At 28.2% G+C, this 23,608-nt stretch overlaps 2 protein-coding genes across 2 annotated transcripts; both read left to right on the top strand.

Moving 5' to 3' along the window:
• LOC114170071 (polyol transporter 5-like) lies at window positions 1-1,944 on the top strand. The gene is made up of 3 exons (XM_028055552.2): window positions 1-189; window positions 267-613; window positions 718-1,944. Exons 1-3 carry the CDS (start codon window positions 66-68, stop codon window positions 1,780-1,782), a joined length of 1,536 nt encoding a protein of 511 aa, XP_027911353.1. The 5' UTR covers window positions 1-65; the 3' UTR covers window positions 1,783-1,944.
• Window positions 1,945-19,606: 17,662 nt separating this feature from the next.
• Window positions 19,607-21,929, top strand: LOC114169606 (polyol transporter 5-like). Its single transcript, XM_028054844.2, has 3 exons — window positions 19,607-19,903; window positions 20,215-20,561; window positions 20,645-21,929. Exons 1-3 carry the CDS (start codon window positions 19,771-19,773, stop codon window positions 21,719-21,721), a joined length of 1,557 nt encoding a protein of 518 aa, XP_027910645.1. The 5' UTR covers window positions 19,607-19,770; the 3' UTR covers window positions 21,722-21,929.
• The last annotated feature ends 1,679 nt before the right edge of the window (window positions 21,930-23,608 follow it).

Here is a 23,608-nt window from a genome sequence, read left to right on the forward strand (position 1 = left end):
CAACAATATCGCCCAAAAAACCATTTTAACACGCTTCTCTGTCCCACATTGCTTAAGTGAAGACGATGAGTGAATCAAAGGTAGTAGAAAGTGAAGAACCTCATCAAACTCCAAAGAAGTTCAAACTCAACAACTATGCTTTGGCCTGTGCTATCTTGGCCTCCACCACTTCGATCTTGCTTGGCTATGGTCAGTCACATCCATTTCTATTTCAACACAATATAATACTCAATCATTACACAAATTTATACACTCTGATGTTATAGATATCGGTGTGATGAGTGGAGCAGCCATATACATAAAAAGAGACATGAAAGTGTCGGATGTGAAAATCGAGATCCTCGTCGGAATCTTCAACCTCTACTCTTTAATCGGCTCCTGCCTCGCCGGAAGAACCTCCGACTGGATAGGTCGTCGCTACACTATTGTTCTCGCCGGCGCAATTTTCTTCGTCGGAGCCATTCTCATGGGCTTCTCTCCCAACTACGCCTTTCTCATGTTCGGCCGTTTCGTCGCCGGCGTCGGCATGGGCTACGCTCTCATGGTTGCTCCCGTTTACACAGCCGAACTTGCCCCACCCTCTTCTCGTGGCTTCCTCACTTCCTTCACTGATGTTTGTTTGTTCGTTTGTTGCTTTATATATATTTTTTTCTTCAGCAAAGAAATTGCGTATGCATGTGAAGTGAAACACGCTAATCCAATCCATGCAAAATGCAGGTGTTTATCAATGTGGGGATATTGCTCGGGTACATATCCAACTACGCATTTTCAAAGATGAGACTGGAGTTAGGTTGGCGAATGATGCTTGGAATCGGCGCAATTCCTTCGATGGTTTTAACGGTGGGGGTGTTGGCGATGCCTGAGTCTCCACGGTGGCTTGTGATGAGGGGTCGTTTGGGAGAGGCGAAAAAAGTGCTTAACAAAACCTCCGACAGGAAGGAAGAAGCTGGACAGAGACTAGCCGACATCAAAGAAGCCGCGGGAATCCCGGAGAACGAAGACAACGAGGTGGTCGAGGTGAGCAAGAGAAACACAGGTGAGGGTGTGTGGAAAGAGTTGTTCTTTTCTTCAGCACCTGCAATACGTCACATGTTAATGGCTACCCTAGGGATTCACTTCTTCCAACAAGCGTCGGGCGTAGACGCCGTCGTTTTGTACAGCCCCACGATCTTCGAGAAGGCTGGGATCACCAGTGACACGTATAAGCTTCTTGCGACAGTGGGTGTCGGATTTGTGAAGACCATGTTCATCTTGGTTGCTACCTTCATGCTGGACCGTGTCGGACGGCGGCCATTGCTGCTGTCTAGTTTCGGAGGCATGCTGCTCTCGCTTCTCACACTTGCTATCTCTCTCACTGTGATTCATCATTCACACAGAAAGCTGATATGGGTCATTGGATTGAGCATAACCATGGTGTTATCCTATGTTGCCTTCTTCTCCATTGGTGCGGGACCCGTGACCTGGGTCTACAGCTCTGAAATATTTCCGTTGCGGTTGCGGGCACAGGGTATGGCCGTCGGAGTTGTGGTGAACAGAACCACAAGCGGGGTTCTCTCGATCACTTTCTTGTCTTTATCTAAAGCGATTACCATTGGTGGGGCTTTCTATCTTTATTCTGGTATTGCTGCATGTGGTTGGGTCTTCATTTACACCGTACTTCCCGAAACACGAGGTAAAACGCTTGAAGAAATGCACATGTGTTTTGGTAAATTTTGGGTCAAATCCAGCACTACCAAAACAGAAGAAAATTTGATGGGTGCAGGAAGAAAGAGCCGAAGATAGATGAGAAGATGATGAAGAACCAAAGTCTGTTATGGAATACAGATATGCGAACTAAGCTTAAACAAATTTTTTCTTTCTGCACTTCCGTGATCGCTACCCGATCCTATGGAAATGACTAAAATACCCTATTGGTTGTAACACGCAACCCTGCTATGCTATCAAGTACACTTATTTTTCATCTTCGTTCGTTGACTTAAAAAGCTTATTTTAAAATATATTTTATGTGTTTCAAAAAGTTTATTTCAGAAATCTTATTTTGAAAATCATATTTTAGAACGCATTTGATATATTTTGAAAAGTTTATTTTGGAAACGTGTTCTAAAACTCTCGTTCCACAAGTATCATATAAGTTTTAAAAGGACTTCTTTCAGAATTTATATTTTAGAAAACTTGATCTATAATGCAATTCATATGTTCCAAGAAACTTTTTCTAGAAAATTTGTTTTAGAAATCCTAATCTAAAAAAGTTTTTCTGAAAACTCTAAAATACTTGTTTAACAAAGGTAACCGGTAGTAACTTTTCTAAAATGATTATTTTATTAATGATGGAGATGTGGGATGAAAAAAGCGCAATCCAAAGAAATATTAAACCTCCAGCTGTGGATCATTCCAAAACGGGCTTGTGAGGATTGGTTAATGATTGGAGATACAGTTTCTTTCTGCACCTCCATAAGTTAATTCTTGCACCCCTTAGGTAATAGACTTTTCATTTTACCCCTTTTTGAATTGTGTAATTAAAAAAATATTTTCAGATTATGCAATCTAAAAAATTTTCAAATTATGAAAAATGATTTTTTTTTTTGGATTGTTTAATTCGAAAGTTAGAAATGATTTCCAAATTATAAAATTTGAAACTAATTTTTTCCTAAAAAATGGCTTTTAAATTATAAAACCCAAAAGTCATTTGGCTTCTAAATCACATAATTTGAAAGTCATTTTTAACTTTCAGATTATTTAATTTAAAATCTTTCTAAAAAAATTTGGCTTCCAGATTACTTAAAGTTTTTTTTTTTAAATTATACAATTCAAAATCAGAACAAAAATTTACTTCATCAAAAAAATTATTCGTTATCATAATTACATAAATATGATTTTCTTTCTAGAATATACACGTTATCGTAAAAAAAAGGACAAACTTTATAAATTAATCTTCTACATGACATTAAAAAGATTTTAAAAAAATGAAAGAATTAAAAATTGTCCTTAATTAATGTCTTCGACATTTTTCTACGATTATGAAAGGTTTGTTTGGTTCTTCGTTAGTGGGCGATTTATCAAATATCACTCAGAAAGATTATGACAAGATGGAAAAGCAAAAACAAATGATATCCACAACTTTAAAATTGCTAACAGTGCAAAGCCACAACCTTCTTCATGTAAATCATGATTACGTTAATATAATGATAAATCTTATTAACTGAAATGAGGTGTATAAAATTAAATATTAACGAATGATAGGATAATAAATAATATAATTTATGATAAATTCGATAAAACTAATTTTATTTTATTTTCAATTACATATATTTAAGACCACTCCTTCCTTCTTTTCCAACATCTTCACTATGATGTCCAATGCTTTTTCTGCCACATTTTTTTTCCACAGGGAAAAGCAAACATGAACATAGGTTTAACCGTACGAAACAAAAGGCGAAGAAAGCCACACCACAAGATCAATAGAAGTTGGACTCAAATTGATTACTCACATCACTGTTACGTGAATTGGACTATTGGGCCTTTGGTCCCCCAAACAAATAGAGGATCCAAGTGTTTGCTTTTTATATTTTCTTTCTCCGGTTCAATAACGACAACGTAAATAGATGTAACTTATTTTATCGATCAATTTTATAAGGTTAAGTGAGATTTAAAGTTTATTTTTTAAAGTCTATCATAATAAAATTTGTTGTTTGTTTGATTTATTAAGTTATTTATTAAAATTTATTATTTGTTGAGTTTATTGTGTCACTTATTCATTAATGTCTAATCTTACGTCAATTACTGATAAAATAAGTTAAACTTAGTAAGATTAAGTTACTTAAATATACTTTTTTTTAACATAAATAAAAAATAAATTTCTCATTACATATTTAAAAAAGACAAATTATTTGGTAATCATGTCACGTTATTGTTGTTGAGAATAGTAAACAGAGGAAAGGTACTGTTGTATCAGCATGTCCCTACCAAAGTTTTGGAACTTAGTTTGGGTTTCCAATGGCGATAACACCTATATGGTTGATGGTGATATATTAATAAACCCAATTCAGAAAAAAAAAAAAAAGTTAATCTTCACATGCGCATGCCTCAGCATGAGTTCTTAAGGTATTGAAGATCGACAAGTGTGTTGTGGAACAACCATACAGATTTTTGAGGAACTTGTTCATTTTCGATCGTTCTTCTTATTTATAATCACTTTCTTGACTCTAATCAATTAATTAAACAACTTATTATTTTAATTGTTTAAGCCTCTTCCAATTTTGTGGTGCCACTCGTGTTGGAATCTTCAATTTTGCCAGATATTTCAAAGCATTCAATGTGTTGACTATAGTATTTGAAAGATTAAGATCGATGATTAAAATGCATAAACCAAATTCAACTTTTATAAAATTTAATTAAATGCTAAAAGTGTTTTATCCTACGTACCCATTTGGAACAATTAAACTAATCAGATCGAAATGAATAAAATAAACTACTTTAACCTTCTTCTAAACGGCTTTAAGGATGTGAATTATTTAAATTATTATTATCACTTAACGTTTCATCTCAGAACATGTTTTTTAATATGATAAACAATTTAGTTAATTATCTTTTGAATAATTCAGTTTTTTTATACATTCCGTATCAATTTTTTTAACTTGAAGTATCTAAAATAAGCAAGTTGACGTGACTGTTTTTAAGTTTTGTTGTCCCTATCGTGGCATTGATGTTATGCATTGTTTCGCTGAAAGAAGAAAACAACGAGATATACTAGTTGAGATCTTGATTCTTGTGACAAATTTTATGTTATTTATTAGTACAAGCTGGTCATAATTAATTACTAGCTTAAGTTAAGTGACTCGTTTTAGACTAGCTTTGAAGTAGCCGTTGTTAATTTAGTTAGTTTATTCAATTATTCTTCATTTTCTTAATCATTGCTGTTAATTTATACTACAGCACAGTTACTGAAGAAATTAAAAACATTAATGGTCAAAGGTTAGGTCAGTGATGAGCTCTTATTTTATACAAACTAACACTAAAAAGTAGTAAACACATTAACTAGTTTCTTGAGTAATACGCGTGGCTTTGTTACTATTCTTTACCATGTGATGAAAATTAAATTAAAGCGATAACAATGTCTAAGAAGATGATATTTTATATGGAATGTATCAAAATTTGAATACTCTGATCTAAAAGATAACCTTGATTTTAATAATAGATGTTTTATTTTTCTTGTATGTTCGGATCCGATCTAAGTTTGTTTGACAATTATTATTAGTGTTCCGATACATCCAATAAGTATCACATTGTTTAGGAGTCAAAGTCAAACACAATATATATACTTTTATCTTTCTTTACCCTTTGAAGCGTTTTGTTAGGACAAAATCATGACCGAATTTCACACTGTTTCAAAATAAACAATACTTCAGAAACGCGATTATTGTTCAAAATGATAAATGTCTTTAAAAAAAAAACCTCAAAATTAAAAAATTAAAGGCAAGCCAAGTTTTGGTCACGTCCCATTAAAAATAATTCCAATCAAGAATATTGTACATGTATATCATTAGTTATAAATTTGCTTTGAACCTATAATAATGCATGTGAGTGAGTGTGTATATTTATCTCTAGAATTGTCAAAAAATACGTACAATAATACATCTACTAATTGCTGGTTGATGGGTCGGTTTCAATGAACAATCAATGAGAGGGGACCCTATGTTGCTTAAATGTCACTTTTTTACAAATTTCAAAACATGTGCAGATCATGTTGACTAATTAATATCCACCTTTTCATTAATTAACACAAATTTTTTAGCATTATAGATGGAATTTGGAATTTTTTTTCAAATTTTTTTAATTATATTTTATTATTTTAAGTATTTTCAATTTTAGTCACTTATTCGGAAAACGAGTCAGTACTTATTTCTCTTGATAATGACCTGTGAGAGTAAAATAGTATATGATGTTTACTATTTGTGTATATGTTGTTTTTGGTGGTGACTATCTAAACCTAAAGTTAGATTGTTCCTATGGTTGATCACTTAACACGACAGTAAAAATAATGTTCGTCATATGTTAATGTTTTTGTTTTTGTTTTTCTTTCTAAATATAGATTTTAAAATCGGTCAAAGTAGGGTATTTCACGTAAACTCTGGAACTTGTTGAATGTGTGTCACATACAACCTGCAAATATTATTAATGAATTTACTAAAAAAAACAAGTTGTTTGTGCTCAACTTGTTCTTTGTCGTGATTTGTTCATGTTGCAGTGATGTTCCGTTGAGTCACTGACATTGAAGACAATAGCATGATATGTGTTTTATTGGATTTTCCAACTTTTATCATAAAAATGTCACTTTTATAAAAACTCACGTAGCACGTGGATTGACAGTAAAAACAAATTAGCAAATATAACTAAATTCGAAATAATCTTAAAAGTTATTTTGAGTCCAATTTTTTTAATATATTTTAAAATTAGTGATCATCATAGTATTTTGAAGATATACTATAGAAATAACTCTAAATGTTGAATTATGGATTGGAATAGATTTTTAAGGTTTTTGTTTTTACTGATCATGATTTATATCCAATTATCATTGATTTCTGTCTTTAATTTATAAATTCAATTATTCATTCCATAAGTAGCAGCAGGAATAATATTTTTTTAATAGTCTAGGTTAACTCATTAATTAGCATTTATATGAGGAAATCTTTACCAAATTATAAGTGTGATTATTGGGATCCATCATATTATGTCATTATCTCCATTGATTATCATTTATCTGTGGATGGATATATTTACTTAACAAGTGACATCATTAGAATTTTCATATTAATTGATTACCTTAGAGATTCTCTATTTCCTTTATTAGTAGACGCCTTAAGTCATCACAGGTGTATGCATAGGAATGGACTAAAAAGTCTACAACCACACTATCATAACCTATTTTAAAATTATTAACATATAATATATTCGTTCATCATGTACCTAATTAAATTTAAGACTTAATTCCAAACTAAAAATGTAAAATTCAAGAATATTTTAAACAAATAAATCATATATATAATTTCTTTAATAAAAACTGTAATCTTTTATATAATTTTTGTAGCAAAAATTATAAATATAATTTCTATGACACAAATAAACATTTTCATAGATAAATATCATAAACTTTCTTATATAGTTTTTCTAATAAAATTTTTAAATCTTTTAATATAATTTGTTTAGACAAAATTGTTATAAAATCTTTACTATTGAGTTGAGATCACAACTCTCAAAACAATTTCTTTTTTTATCATATTTTTATTTTCATATTACTTTACACGAGACCTTAAAAAATATCCATTCAATAAAATGTTAAGGAGATCTGAATTCAATTATATAAAACATTAATATCATCTTTAATTCAAAATCTTAATGTAATGAGCTTATCAGTTTTTATTATTATATAATATTTTACTTTTTTATTTTTAATCAATATAAAATTTATAAAATTTAAACTGACACTTGAATTTCTAATATTAATTTCATAGGATAGCGATCTATGCTTTCATGTTGTCAATTTTAATAATTAGTTTCCACATTTCTTCTTGTCTGCATATATGATTATTCTCTCCGCTCCAAAAGCACTGAAAATAGTCTACAAAATTTTGGATTTAAGGTCTGACACTAGTTCAAAGTTCTTCATGATGATGCCTTCAATAACCTCCACACTTTCTCTCTCTGCTTCTCGAAAGACCATTGTGTGACATGCAAACTCAAACATTTGGCTTCACTTTGTTTTTTCTACACTTCATAATCCTTATGAAACCAATATCTGTATTCACGATTTTTCCTCTGCAAACAGAATGTGTACAATTTCTGAAACGGGGCATGGTAACAATGTATCATCCATGATGACTTCTGAACAACCATACCTCGTCTAGGGTTGACATCATTGTCTAGGGTTGACATTATTGATGTTTGGTACGATTCGATTCATGCATCAAATACAACCCATTACATTGTTTTCTTTAATTACGTTTTTGGATCATTGAGTTCTAGAGTGAAAATCAACGAAATTTGGACCTAATTTTTTTTTAAAAGAAATGATAATTTAGTTATTTTTGTAAATTTTTTAAAATAATTATAAACCATTTTAATTAACAACTTCAGTTATAATAAAAAAAAATTAGTTTGTATCAAAAAATTTAACAAAAATATCAAATTGCATTAATTTTTCACAAATCAAGATGAAATAGTATCGATTTTCACAAATCAATACCAAATTAAATGGAATAAAGAATTGAACAACATTTTTTGACCAAAAAACACGATAAACAAAATGAGTAATTAATTTTTTTTTAGTTACACTCTCCGGGAGAATAATAGAGCTGTCAAAATGTGTAATCTGGTTCGACCTACCACGGGTTGATCACTTAGTGAGCCAACCCAACCCAGTTCACTAATTAGCAAGTCAAAAAAATTCTAACCCGACCCGGCCCACCGCGGGTTGGTGGGTTAAACGGGTTGTCCCACGGGCTCACTTAATAAAAAAATACAATTTTTTTTATTTTTTTTAGTCAAAACTAGATTATAATTCTAATTAAAATCTAAATAAACTTTTATACAATCCAAATACAAACAAAAATCACAAAAATACAAATTATCTATGTGTTGATTAAAAAAAATAACCTAACATGACCTAAATGCAAAATCCAACTTAACAAAAAAAATACTTGTGTGACTCTTTATTTGCGGGTTGGTGAGCCAAACCGGCTCGCCACAAATTCAATTCAGATGAGCCGGATTCTAGGTGAGCCGGATTCTAGGTGAGCCGGGTCAAAAATTAACCTGTATTGAAATTTGTAAAAAATTTCAATCCAACTCGATCCATTCCGTGATGAGCCAGGTTGACTCGCGAATTTTAATCCATTTTGATAGCTTAGCGAATAGTTCACTCCACCATTCCAACATAAAGCTGAAGAGTAGACCAACCTGGATCCACGATAAGGATTCTGAAAACAACGACAATTCATAACTAAATGCATTATGAGAGATGCTCATTGCTAGCCACCGCGGGAACCTTGCAACCCATGTTACACATTTCTGGGAAAACCTTTCTGTTTTCACCCCAAACTTCATTTTCATCTCAAATTATTCACTAACCTATGTGTCACGCTGTTCTCTTTCTCCATGCTCTTTCTATTTTTAAATCATTTCGGAATAAGAAATACACAAATGAAAGGAACTTGCTAAGGATTTGTGTCATTGTTGATGGACCAGCCATATCCAAAACCTTTTTAATTGCATCTTCTGTACATGCGTGCGTGTCTGTTTTGTCAGCATAGGTAACACCACACAGCAGAAATAGAAAATCATCAATCAACACCAACATAAGGTTTTGCAGCCTTGTGCCAGAAAAAACCTGATTATATATGTAGTTTTATTAAGAAATAGGTTTTAAGTTTACGATTTATATATTTTAAATTAGTATTGTTTTTAAATGATATGATATATATATATATATACCTAGAAAATGACGTGGGACTTCACATAGGTTTGGAACACCAACTTAGTTTAATGATTTTTCTCTCCGTCATCTGTGAAGAAAAAGTTGCACGTTCAGCTGGAATCATTGAGTTGGTACAATTAGTGCTCATCGTTAAAAAATTAAGCAATTTTATACTTTCAATTCAAGGAGAGAAAAATACTGATAACCACTCCTTATTGAAGTTGGTGCCCGTATAATATAATGGATGATCTGTTTGACAGATTAAAATATGCTATGATAATATTTCAATATATATATATATATATATATATATATATATATATATATATATGAATTTAGATTTAGTTTAACTTTACAAAATCGTGTTTATTTTTGTTTTTAACTGTGTTTGATTCACCCATTAACACAAAAACATTCGATTTTGCATGTCTGACAAGATGGTCGATCTTGAAGTAATTAAAGATAATGATTGTTAAGCTTATTTATTTTAAAAGGAAAAAAATGGAAAGCATAAAATATTGCCAAGGTGAAGAAAACGCACAGTGTGGAAAAATCAAGTTTTGGAAGTCTTACTTTTTATAAGCATTGCAATACAGACATAATTGCAGTGCAGTTCATCGTTTTACAACTTTTCTTTTTTCCTATAAATGTGGTCTTGGATGTATTCACATGCGATAGCGACTACGATGAAAATTTAAAACTTTGAAAAGACCACACAAGAAAATATATGCGTACCACACATGGCTGAAATGTTCAGTGTTTTACTTTAAAAAATTATACTTTTTGACACTTTTTCAAACAAACAAAAAATGGAGAATTCATTTTAGTAATATAATAACATATATTAGTATTTTTAAGTTTAAAATTAAATTGAGAAATAAGTTTAGTATGTACCATAAAAGGAACCACAGTGTTAGGTATTCAAGTATGAGTCTAAGTCCTACGTTGATTAAAAATAAGAAAGTAGAACACTATATAAAAATAAAAGATTCATAAATTTATTGTGTTAAAGTTTTGTGTTGAGAATGATGTCAATGTCTTATGTGGTTAAATTCAGATTCATTGATATTGTATCTTTTCAATAAAACTTTTTTTATAGACTTAACAAGTGATATCAGAATCAAGTTCGTGTGGTTACCAACTTAAACCAGACTCTGTACCGAAAGTCTTGATACTCGAAAGATCCGACACAAAGCAAATTAAAGTTATTGATTAAAAGGACAATTGCACCACAGTTACATGTTCATTTATCAACATAATCTTATGGAGATATAAAGCTAACACATTTTTAACTTACATAATTACAAAGTATATACCCATCCTCACGAGTCACCTTGAAAGGAATAAAGAGAAAACTGGTATTTAAAAATTAAACTGTCATTACCATTAACTTTCCTATTTCTTACATTCTTCGTTGTTTTTCGTCATTTTAATAGTAAAAAGTTCGTATTTGATTTTACACCTATAGTTATTTTATTTATATATGAAAAGCACATCAATTGTTACATTTTATATGTATTCATTATTAGACAATTTTGACTAAATGAATAGGCTATGCTTAGACGAAAGAGATATTTGAGACGTGTAATAGAGTACAAGTTAAAGAGGAGAAAAAAAAAATAGCAATAATTAGTAATATCATAATGGGAATATATTAACCATTCGTGGAACATAAACTAGGATGAGTCAAAGAATCTATCGTCATTGTTTAATACGTATAAAATTCATATTAGTTTGGCTTTGAATATTTGAGCTGTTGATTTGTCTAAAGTATTAGGAATTAATTAGGAATCTATGTACAGTGTGATGTTTGGCGGCTTAAGATTTTATGATAAGTAATTCATGTTAGTTCGTAAAAACGTATGAATGTTGACAAAAATAAAAACCTCTATTGTATTGTGTGTATGCAACATAAACATATGGTTCAGGCTTCAAAGGATTGCACCATACTTATAATATAATTAATGAAGAAAAAACCAAAACATTACAAAAACCATGTTGGTTTTTTAGCTTGTTTAAGATTGTCTACCTTTTAGTTTATCGAATTATTTAATGTTTTAACCTCAACTGTATTGAAATAGTATAGTATATCATACATTTGAGATTCCAGATATTGGTCTAGTTAAAAAAAAAAAAAAACATTTCTGTAAAATTTTCTTAAAGTATAAAATTATTAAATGTATTGGATCATTTAGTATGATGTAATTGATTATATTTCTTTGAAATAAGTGTCTATCATCATTTTATAATTATCTAGGTTTTATCTTATTATAATTATAAAAGACACATATCACATGTTATTACATTATTACAAGAAAATATTTCATTAATAATCAATTTTAGTGATTCAAAGTTGTTAGTCACTAATCAATTTAGATACCAATTTATAAATAAAAAACTATTGATTATTAAAATAGTCACTATTATGAATAAAAAAATATAATTGGTTTCTAAAATTTAGCTACTAAAGAAAATTACTCACTAAACATTAACTACCAAGATTTTTGTTAACAAAAGAATTGGTTTCTAAATTAGTCTCTAATTAATTAGTGATAAATTTAACAACCAATTAGATTAGTAACCAATATTTTTTATTTTTATAAATTAATATCTAAATTGGTCACTTTATACAATATAATTTACGAAATTAATTAAATTTATTATATATATATGTATATATATATATATATATATATATATATATATATATATATATATATATATATATATATGCATAAAGCTTCGTTAAAACATCACGAGGGAAAGAAAAATATTTAACCTTGCATTAACCTCAACTCCTAAAAAAATGTGAGATTATTAAGATCATCAAAACATTATTTAAACAATATTTAAAGTAAAAAACTTATTTTTAGCAAATATATCTATATTATAATTCAGTAGCATCTCAATTAAACTATATTATTTTTGTATGTTATATTATTTTTTTTATTCTTATTATTCTTCTTCTTCAATTATTTGTAATATTTATTGTTTGAATTATCCAAGAACAGCTAAAATCCTGAAAAGATGTCTAACATTCTTTTATTATTCAACAACATATTTATTGATTGTTCTTCCTTCCCGCTGTGTTGGCATTGATACGTGTCTGGTTGGTTGGTAAATGATAACCAGTTAATGATTAACATGTTGTGCCTATAAATATTAACAAGGGCACACTTGCTATGTAACATTAATGTTCACAAAAATCATATAATAGTGTAAAGTTTGTTAGATAGTTTTGTTTCTTAGGTATAATTAGTTATTGTTTCGAAGATATTTTCAGTATAAATATTGTAAATCTACATTGTCAATAATATAACTACAAATATCCAGAGAAAATTTGTCTAACACTGATAAAATCAATTTACAGTATATATCTTATAAAATTATTAATTTAGATTTAAAATTTATTTTTTAATTATAATATTATTTATTAAACTTATCGTTCTATTTGATATTAAATCATTAAGAAATATTGAATTAAATATAAAATTAATTTTTAACATAGTTTACGAAAAATCTTAATATTTTTTTCTATTTATTTATAGGTTACTTCCTAAACCAAAAAGTAGTTTGATCCCGACCCACAATTTTATTAAAATGGGTATTGAGGTGGCCGTGGAGATAAAGATAAGGGTAAATAATATATAAATGTGGACCATTATATAATTGTTAAAAGATATGCATGCTCAAAGACCAAGGAAACCTATTATTCTTCAACTTATACAAATCTGAGATCACTTTGGACCTTCTTTCAAATGTTTTGACTTGAGTGACTTACCATGTGATCCATGACATCAAATTATTCCGGATCATTTTGCAAATTTCAATCATCACTTTTAGGATAATGTTGACAAAATAAATTAAAATCTAATTATAAATGTATCTTTATTGCGAATTTTCAATGTTTTTTTATTTATTTAAATGTTATGATGCTGTTTCAATGATAAGACGCTCATTACTGGAGTTAAAAGCAGTCAAATTTGTACAAATTCATAAAGTTCATGTTTGTAATATTGAATAAAAAACAATTATTTATTGATAAGTATAAGTTGGTAATGGTATTATTATTATTATACTTTATTTTTTCTGTTGACTAATAATTCACTATTTTGAAAACTTCTATTATGCTTGGGACATACCATACTTGGAAGGTATGTAAAAAACAATAAGTAATACTATTTTTTCTATAATTTATATATCAAGATTTTTTCAATTTAAGAAAGAATTGGAAGTTTTCTTCATGTCTTAAAGCCGTAAAAATGTATTTTATATATTAAAATTATAACTTATTATTTCAGTTATATAAAACTAATTTTTATCTTTTATATACCCAAATTAAAATAGAATTAGAGAAATGAATAATCAAACAAAGTGCGTCTTTTGTGTACACAAGAAAGAAAGAAAAAAAAGAAAAGAACAATAATTGAAGTTTTAAGTGGAGCGCCGTAACCAAAGCAAGTTGCAATTTGTTGTTGTTTGATACTTCACAAGTAGACTTTCGAAGTCTTCGGTGGGGCCCATCTTATATACGAATCTCACCGTCATTGTTGACCCATAGAAGTCATAATACCAGTAAATTAACAGATTTATTATTTCTTTTATTACTTTTCTAATGTTATTTTACAATATTTAGATATTTTTAATAACTAATTCCTTCAAAAGAATTACAGATTTAAAAATTAGTTAAGTAAATTATTTTAAATACTAACTATAGAAAAAGATAACCTATTTTTGATCTGTCCATTCTTTACACAATCTTATAATATGAACTTTTAAAATTAAAATGTAGTTATATCATACACTTTTAAATATATTAAACTTTATATGGATTTTAAAAATATAAAGAATTAGTTTTCAATGAAATGAAATATTATGATAATTTTTAGTTTGATTCATAGTTTTAGAAATAATTTAAAATAATCAATAGAATAAATATAAATAACAAATCACACGTTAGCCAAAATAAATTTATTAAAATAAGATGTGTCAAATAAACAACTCAAATATTATTATACAACGCATTAAAATGTCAAAAAAAAATTATCAAAATTTAGTTAAAAATAAATAAATTTATTTTTAAAATTAAATATTAAATTGAGTCAAAATATAAAAAATATTCATTCTAATTTTTATTAAAAATTAAGAAATTAAAAACATATATAACTCAAACAGTACCATGAGTAACATTATCATCACAAATTTGATGAAAAAATTATATTAATTTATCTTTTTTAGGAAAAAAATTGGATTAAACAAAATTTAGAAAATAAATCATCATAATGCGATATATTTAAATATTCTAATTAAAGGGTATTCCTGATCAGTTTTTAACAAGACATAAGTAAAATGATGTAAATTTCCATACCTTTTATTTCATTTAATGTCTTTAAATTTTAATTAATAAATTAACTTGAATTGATCGTTGTAGAAATTGATAAAAAATAATTAATTAAAACTCAAATAAAAAAGTTATGCAAGGTGAAAACTTTATTATTTAATGCCCATTCCATTTATATTTAAATGCATGCCGATTGCTATCAAAATTGTTTACCAATTGAAAAGAAATTGTTCCAACGAAAAGGGTTGACTCATGAAACAATGAATTTGTTATCTTATATGAATAGTTACTTTTTATTTATAATTATCTTATCTTATCTTATCCCTTTAGGATTCACATAAGACTAGTTTTAATACGAGTCAGCATTTTCCTAATTTTTGTCATTTTTCTTTATTTTCTTGATTTTTGACATTATTGCTTTGATTTGATTTTTCCTAAGTGGGTAAGTTTTGATATAATTTTTGTCACCATTAGTGAATCTCGATATAGGAGGTGAGTGATTATAGTATATCCTAATTTCGTGCATGATACCAGATCTTAAAATCACATAAATAGGTTACATTATAAATAGATTACATTATAGATACGAAAACTCAATTTGGTAAATATCCTAGTATTAGGAAATTATAAGAAGCATGTATTGAAATAATATATAAGCACCCAAAAAGGCCCGAATAAAATAAGCAATGTATCCAAGTGGCAAAACAAAAAAATTTAATGTTTAAAAGAGAGAAAAATACCTATAATGTGAAAGAGAGTAATTGTTTTTTTAACAAACGGTTAAATTTTTTTTGTTACAAATTGTTTTTGATATTTGTGATTTTGACAATTATTTTAACCACTAAAAAATTTATTTTGACGACTAAAAACTAACACAAAAATCATATTTTTTTAGTGTATTTACAATAAAAAAACATTTAATATGTGAATACTAATTCATTTATATAATATACTTTTAAGATAAATGGTTGAATTATTCCCAAAAGAATAAATTCTTGTTTATGATGTTTATTCAAACAAATATTTTACATAAATAATAAATATGTCTTAAGATGGATAATATATTGTCAATAATTAAAAATATGCATATTTCAATGCAAATAATTATTGGTTTTACAATGTGAATAAGTTAGACCGAAACTTCAAAACATAGGTCAAATTATAACTATCCTTTAAAAATATTAATTAATATAACTTACTCAATTAAGGCCTTTCAATATAATGCCATGATAAAAGTCAATTTTTTAACACATAATTATTATATAAATAAATATTATTTAATTATAAGTTAGGAATAAATTTGTTTGTTTAGACGATAATATTATAAATGCATACGAATATCAATATTTATATTTTTATTGAAAAAAATAATAATAATGAAAATTCTAAGTCAAAACAAAGTTTAAGATGTTAAAACTAAATGATTTATGAGTAAACATTTTAGAAAATATTACTTAAAAGTTAACTCATTTGTTAAGTAATTCTTTAGTACCATGATATATGTCTTTGATCTCGGAATGTATGTATCAAAGAATGACTTATCAAAATATAGATACACATTTATTATAATTAAAATAAATACAGACGCGATAGCCCATATGTACGTATTTTTTAAATATGTATGATATTATATTAGTAGGTGATAATATTGTAATAATGTTATTAAGTTAATATATAAAATAAAATTATATTTATTAAAAATAAAGTGAAATATATAAGAAAAAATGAGAGAATAACAGTTGATAAATAAAGAAAAAAAGAATAAGCAGAGATAGATAATTTTATAAAAAAATTTATAAAAATTATTGATATTTTAATAAATAATTATAATTTAAAGGGTAAATTTGATATTTTGAAATATAGACAAAAAAAAAGAATCATCTTTATCTTTATATATTGTTATAAATGTTCACATCTCATTGACAAAAGACCTAATTTATTTTTTCAACTATACCATACTCTTTAATATTTTCAAATATAACATAACTTGATATTTTCAAACATAAATATTTTAAAAAATAACATAACTTCACCACCACTAAGATATGTCATGTTTATCTTACAAATATTTTATATACATAATTTAAACAAACTATATAAATAAATTTGGAAAAGTGTCACATTAATAATAAAGGATACATATAATTCTCTTTTATCCAAATTTATCAAATTAAAAAATATACTTGCTTTTAAGTATTATTATTTATATCTTTCTCTTAATAACATAAGAATCGGAGACTTTAAATAAATAATTATATTTGAATGACTACGTGAAAACAAATAAAATAACAAAAATACAAATGAATGAAAAAGAGACGGCATATATCATGTTATTAATAAATAATAAAAATGTAAAAGAATAAAATGACTTAAATGAATAAAGAGACAAATACGAAATAAACTCAATATAGATTAAAGGATAAGACAGTATCTAATTGAGCAAAGATTAAATGGTGTCAACGTGTAATTAAAAATAATTTATATAGCATAACTATAAATTAATAAAGAGATTCATACAAAGCTAAATAAACTAAATATTAAATGATATGAATATAAATGAATAGAGAATACTAAATATAAATAAATTAAATAACATAAATATAAATTAATAAATAAGACCAGTAAATAATTAAGGATATATCAAATGATATATTCATAATTAATAAATATGTTAAACAATTATAAACTAATTAAGTAAGACAAGAATGAATCAATATATTACTATAATATATTAAATAATAGAAAAAAAGGAGAAAGTAAAACAATATTTAATTTAAAATAAGTATAAAGTTAATGAAATACACAGTTATGATTGTATACATTAGATGAAAGGATATTTTTTTTATCTTTTCTAATCTTATCTTATCTCTAATATTTAAGATAAGATTAGATTTTTTTTTAAAGATTCTTTTATTTAATTTATATATATATATAATATACTATTTTTATTATTTTTAATAGTTATCTTTTATTTATGTTTTTAGTTGTTTTTTTTAATTTGTTTTTTCTCCTTCCTTATTATATTATTATTATTATTAATTTACTTAATCGTAAAACTATTTTATTATTTCTTTTATGTTCTAACTTTTAAATAAAATACGAAATAATTTTAAAATATAAATTTAATCATAAGAATTCAAATGCAATATTTTATAATTTGTAAAGACAAAATAAATATTATAATTACCTACAAATATAATTTTATAATTCTAATTAATAATTATTAAATTAAAAACCATAAAAAATTAAAATAGTATCAAAATAGAACTAATATTTTTTAAATATAAGTTATTTTCTAATTAAAAAATGTAATAAATAACTACAATGAAAATCAGTTTTCAATGATTGCTAAAATGTATTCAGTAGTACACACTAAAAAATGGATAATATTTATAATTATATATAAAGAAATTAATTTAATGTTTTTTCTTTTTCTTTTTTTAATTTTATCTTCTTAATTACTATTTTATAAATTTAAATAATTATTCATAATAAAAAAGTTATTTCTAATTTTATTATTTTAATTGCTATTTTTTTAATTTGAATAATTACTTGTTATAAAAAAAATTATTTACTTTTTATTACTTTAATAACTATTAATATTATTTACAACATTTTTTATTTTAATAATTACAATTTATTTTACCTATAATTATATTTATAAATATTACTATTTTTTATTTTGTCAACTTTTTTATTATTTTTAAAATTTAAATAATTTATAAATATTTAAAAATTAAGTACAAGTGGATATGTTTATTGTGTTAATAAAACACGCTATTATAATTTGAACTTTGTCGAGACAGTAGATTGGGGTTTATAAAGGTAGGTTTTAGTAAAATGAGTTATATTAATGAACATTTTAAACGATAGTGGTAATTGAAATAAGTTCTAATGTCTCAGTGTAACTGATTCGTCTAACCAAAGAGGTGTTCGTGAAGTTTAAGGAATATAGTGATAAAAAGGAGTAACTTTTACAACATATAGTAATCTAAAGAGAAATATAATATTTGTTGATTTCATTTTCTTTTGATTGTCGTAGCAAAGAAATACTATTGAAGTGGAACATTCAAATTTTTTCTGCTTTTACTTCCATAGTTACTTCCCCTCGTACTCATAACTTACGAAGACATAATAATAATATTTTGACAATTAAATTTTAATAATTTTTTAATAATATAAATTAAAATATTTTAAATAATTTTAAAAGATAAAAAAAAGAAACCATCTAAAAAATGTTATATTGTAAAAAAAGTTATCAAAATTTAACTTTTAAAAAATAATTTTCCTGAAAACAACTTCTTTTACTGTTTCACCACTTCACATGATGCAATATATAATACATAAACTAAGATTTAAGAGAAAAACTAGTGGTGACTGAGGCTTACAGAGCTTATCCGTGTACACTTATGGAGCTTACATAAATCATTTTCAGAAAGGAAATAAATACAATATCATAAATATTTTCAGAAAGGAAATAAATAAAATATACGGCACAGTGGCAACGATTTGTTTGTTAATTAGATCAAGAAAAATGATTATTTACAGAATAAATTTAAACAATTTTTTCTGATAATTTGAGATAATATTTTTAAATATTTTTAATATTTTTATCATTTTATATTTTAAAATTATTTAAAAATGTCATCTCAATTTATAAAAAAAATTCAAAATATCATTTTTTTTTTTATGTCAAAAGAGAGATTTGAGGATTCAACTTCCCAGCATGTGCGACTCTTTAGTCTACCATGACGAATGCATCTCCATGCCAATTTCTTCTATTTAAGCACACTCTCACAACCTTACACTCCACTGCTTAGTTTCTCTCTTCACTTATCCTCCTCATGCTTCCATCTAAATCATCCAAAAATTAAATACATGCTACCAATTTAGCACGCTTTTCTCTATATAATCTCTCTCTCTTCCTCTCAGATTTTCCCTCTTCAACCGAGTCAACAACATGACTGAGGGAAAGGGAATTGAAGCTGGGAAAACTGTGGGGGATTTCAATCCTTCCAAGAAGCCCAAAAGAAACAAGTATGCTTTTGGTTGCGCTATTTTAGCCTCCATGACATCCATTTTACTTGGCTATGGTGAGTCTTATTTTCTCTATTATCAAACACATCTGAAACATCAAATTGTTAACTGTATCGGAGAAATTAATATAGTTTGTTCGGAGGGAAACCGGGTGTAACGTGTGCCGACACTATAATTGTACTGTAAAACTTATCCAGTTAAGTGGGAAAAGTGAAAAAGGAAGAAGACTTTTGCTGAGAAAACAAATACAGTTTGGTGGGAGAGATTTTGCGAGATTCTTTAACAAAAGGGAATCTCCCAATACAAAAAAATTGGAAATTTGTAAATGCTGTAGTTACGATGAATGACTATGCTGTTATTGTTACAGATATCGGAGTGATGAGTGGTGCAGCCATATACATAAAGAGGGACCTAAAGATAACGGACGTGCAAATCGAGATACTCATGGGAATCATCAACCTCTACTCTCTCATTGGCTCATGCTTGGCCGGCAGAACCTCCGACTGGATAGGGCGGCGATACACCATTGTATTCGCCGGCACCATCTTCTTCGCCGGAGCAATTCTGATGGGCTTCTCCCCCAATTATGCCTTTTTAATGTTCGGCCGTTTCGTGGCCGGCATCGGCATCGGGTACGCCCTCATGATCGCCCCTGTCTACACCGCCGAAGTTTCTCCGGCCTCCACCCGTGGCTTCCTCACTTCCTTTCCCGAGGTCGGTCACCTTTATTTGCTGAATCAAAATCTGTTTTTTTTTTTTAATTTTTTATATTTATTTACTGAAACGTGATTTTGCAGGTTTTTATCAATGGAGGGATATTGCTCGGATACATATCCAACTTTGCATTTTCAAAGTTGTCATTGAAGTTGGGATGGCGAATGATGCTTGGAATCGGTGTGGTTCCCTCGATACTCCTGACATTGGGAGTGTTGGCGATGCCGGAATCTCCACGGTGGCTGGTGATGAGGGGGCGTTTGGGAGAGGCAACGAAAGTGCTGAACAAAACCTCCGACAGCAAGGAAGAAGCTCAACTGAGGCTGGCCGAGATCAAACAAGCCGCAGGGATCCCAGAGAGTTGCAACGACGACGTCGTTGAGGTGACGAAAAAAAGCTCCGGCGAGGGCGTGTGGAAAGAGTTGTTCCTCCATCCAACGCCGGCGATTCGTCACATCGTAATTGCGGCGCTGGGGATTCACTTCTTCCAACAAGCGTCGGGTGTGGACGCCGTCGTTTTATACAGCCCCACAATCTTCGAGAAGGCCGGGATTCACGACGACACCCAAAAGCTTCTTGCGACGGTGGCCGTTGGATTCGTGAAGACGATGTTCATCTTGGTGGCTACTTTCATGTTGGACCGGGTGGGTCGGCGTCCCCTGTTATTGTCTAGTGTGGGGGGCATGGTGCTCTCGCTTGTGACTCTTGCAATCAGCCTTACGATCATTGATCAGTCGAAGAGTAAACAGATGTGGGCCATTGGATTGAGTATAACGATGGTGTTAACCTACGTGGCGACGTTTTCCATCGGTTCGGGACCCATCACGTGGGTGTACAGCTCCGAGATCTTTCCGTTGAGGTTGCGGGCGCAGGGTGCGGCTGCGGGTGTGGTGGTGAACCGAACCACAAGTGGGGTTATTTCAATGACTTTCTTGTCCCTCACTAAAGCCATCACCATTGGTGGGGCTTTCTTCCTCTATTTTGCCATTGCTGCAATTGGGTGGATATTCTTCTACACTGTGCTTCCTGAGACACGGGGAAAAACCCTTGAAGACATGGAAGGTTCTTTCGGCACTTTCAGAGCCAAATCCAACACCACCACCAACGATGGAAATGCCAAGGTGCCACAGGTTCAGATGGGGACCAATCTCCAGGCTTAAACGGCATCGTGTAATAATCTAGTGCTTGTGCTTTATTTTCTTTTAGAGTAGTTTTTGAAATCAAAATGGGATTCCAAAGAGACCCTGTGTATGAAAGAAATACAATAACTTTGAATGGATCAAAAAGGTTGTTCAAAATAGTTGAGGCGCTCTGCTTTCAACTATTTTTCAAAATCTTATAAGATATCAGTTAGAGATTATTTAATAATGATATTTTAAGAGATTTTATGACTAACAATATCATTTTTTATACAAATAAACTCATGCATTAAATGGTAGAAAAGAGAAGAAGAAATGAGAATATAGAAGGTAATGTTTCAATGTGAGAAGTAGGGACAATAAAAATGTTAAAAAGAAAGAAAAGAAATACTAATTTAGAAGAAAAAAAGAAAGGAAAGAAAATGACACTTAAATTTTGTACAAAGACGTTTTTATCCTTGTGCAAATATTTTGTCGTATGATTGGAAATATAAAGTATTATGTCAACATATATTAGATTATATATTGTTTACTAGTTATTTATTTGGATATATTGTTATTCAATACCCTTTTCCGCCCAAAATTTATAATGAGGGAATAAATGTAGGTTATCGTCTATTTTTCCCCATACAGTTCTCCCTATACTTGATTCTCCTTCTCTTTATTCCTCGTACTGAAAAAAATAAAATAAAAGAGCAGAATTTAAAAAATGCAATTTGAAAAAAATATCGTGTTTTGTTAAGTAGAAAAGACTCCTATAATCATAAGATTTTTTTTTATGAACCATGTTAAACCGATACGTTTAGTTCTTTTTCATCATAATCAATCTCATTCTGAATTTATGATAAAGTTATACACGTATTTACATCTCTCTTTTTTTATGTATTTATTTATCTGTCTAAAATTTAATTATATTCAATTACCATGGTTCACTGATAATGAAATTATTTAAACAATTAAAATACCCCTTTTATAATACAATTTTGAAGTAATATATTAGTGAGACTTTTAAAAAATATATCTTATTCATCTTTATTTATCTATCTCGAGACTTCTAACTCAATGTGAATCTAGCCAATTACTATAAGAGTGCGTTATTTGTCATATTTAAATATTTAGTTATTTTGATCTCAATTCAAAACTTAATTGTGATATATATATATATATATATATATATATATATATATATATATATATATATATATATATATATATATATATATATATATATATATATATATATATATATATATTGTAAAGAAGTCTAAGAGAAAGAGGCGATTGTATCTTGAAATTAATGTAATTAGTTAAATTACATAACATGAATATTAAAAAGTAAATGGACTCTGTCCCTCCACAATATAATTAATCTCTTCTTCGTTTTCTTATGCAAAAGGAGCCCAAGAAGGTGGGCCTAAGGAAACCCTACAACAGGGCCCACCAATGGATGGGAAAGTAATTGTATTGTTTCATCAAGTTCTTTCTACTTCTTCTAAAAATACCTTTTCCATCCAAAATGTAGAACCAACGAATTAAGGTGGGTTAGAACCATGTCGTAATCACTTAAAATTTTGGTTTTTAGTTATTGAGGGTCACATCTTCTTCCTAAGCTCTCTTGTATCTAGCTTGACTTTGGACTCTTAAGTGGTATTGGGTTGGAAATGTTGGGCCTAACCCAATATAATTATGAACGATCACTTTATAACTTATTTGTCAAACCATTCCTAATTCAAAACTAATGGTTAGAGATCATATATCTTGGTCAACATTCATACTTTATATATATATATATATATATATATATATATATATATATATATATATATATATTTATTTATTTATTTATTTATTTGTGTTTTAATTCAATGTAAAACTTGTTTTTTTGTGTCACATCAAAGTCTGACATAG

Source organism: Vigna unguiculata, chromosome 11 (assembly GCF_037176805.1).
Source record: "Vigna unguiculata cultivar grain cowpea cultivar isolate G323 ecotype 2 chromosome 11, ASM3717680v1, whole genome shotgun sequence".
NCBI lineage: Eukaryota > Viridiplantae > Streptophyta > Magnoliopsida > Fabales > Fabaceae > Vigna > Vigna unguiculata.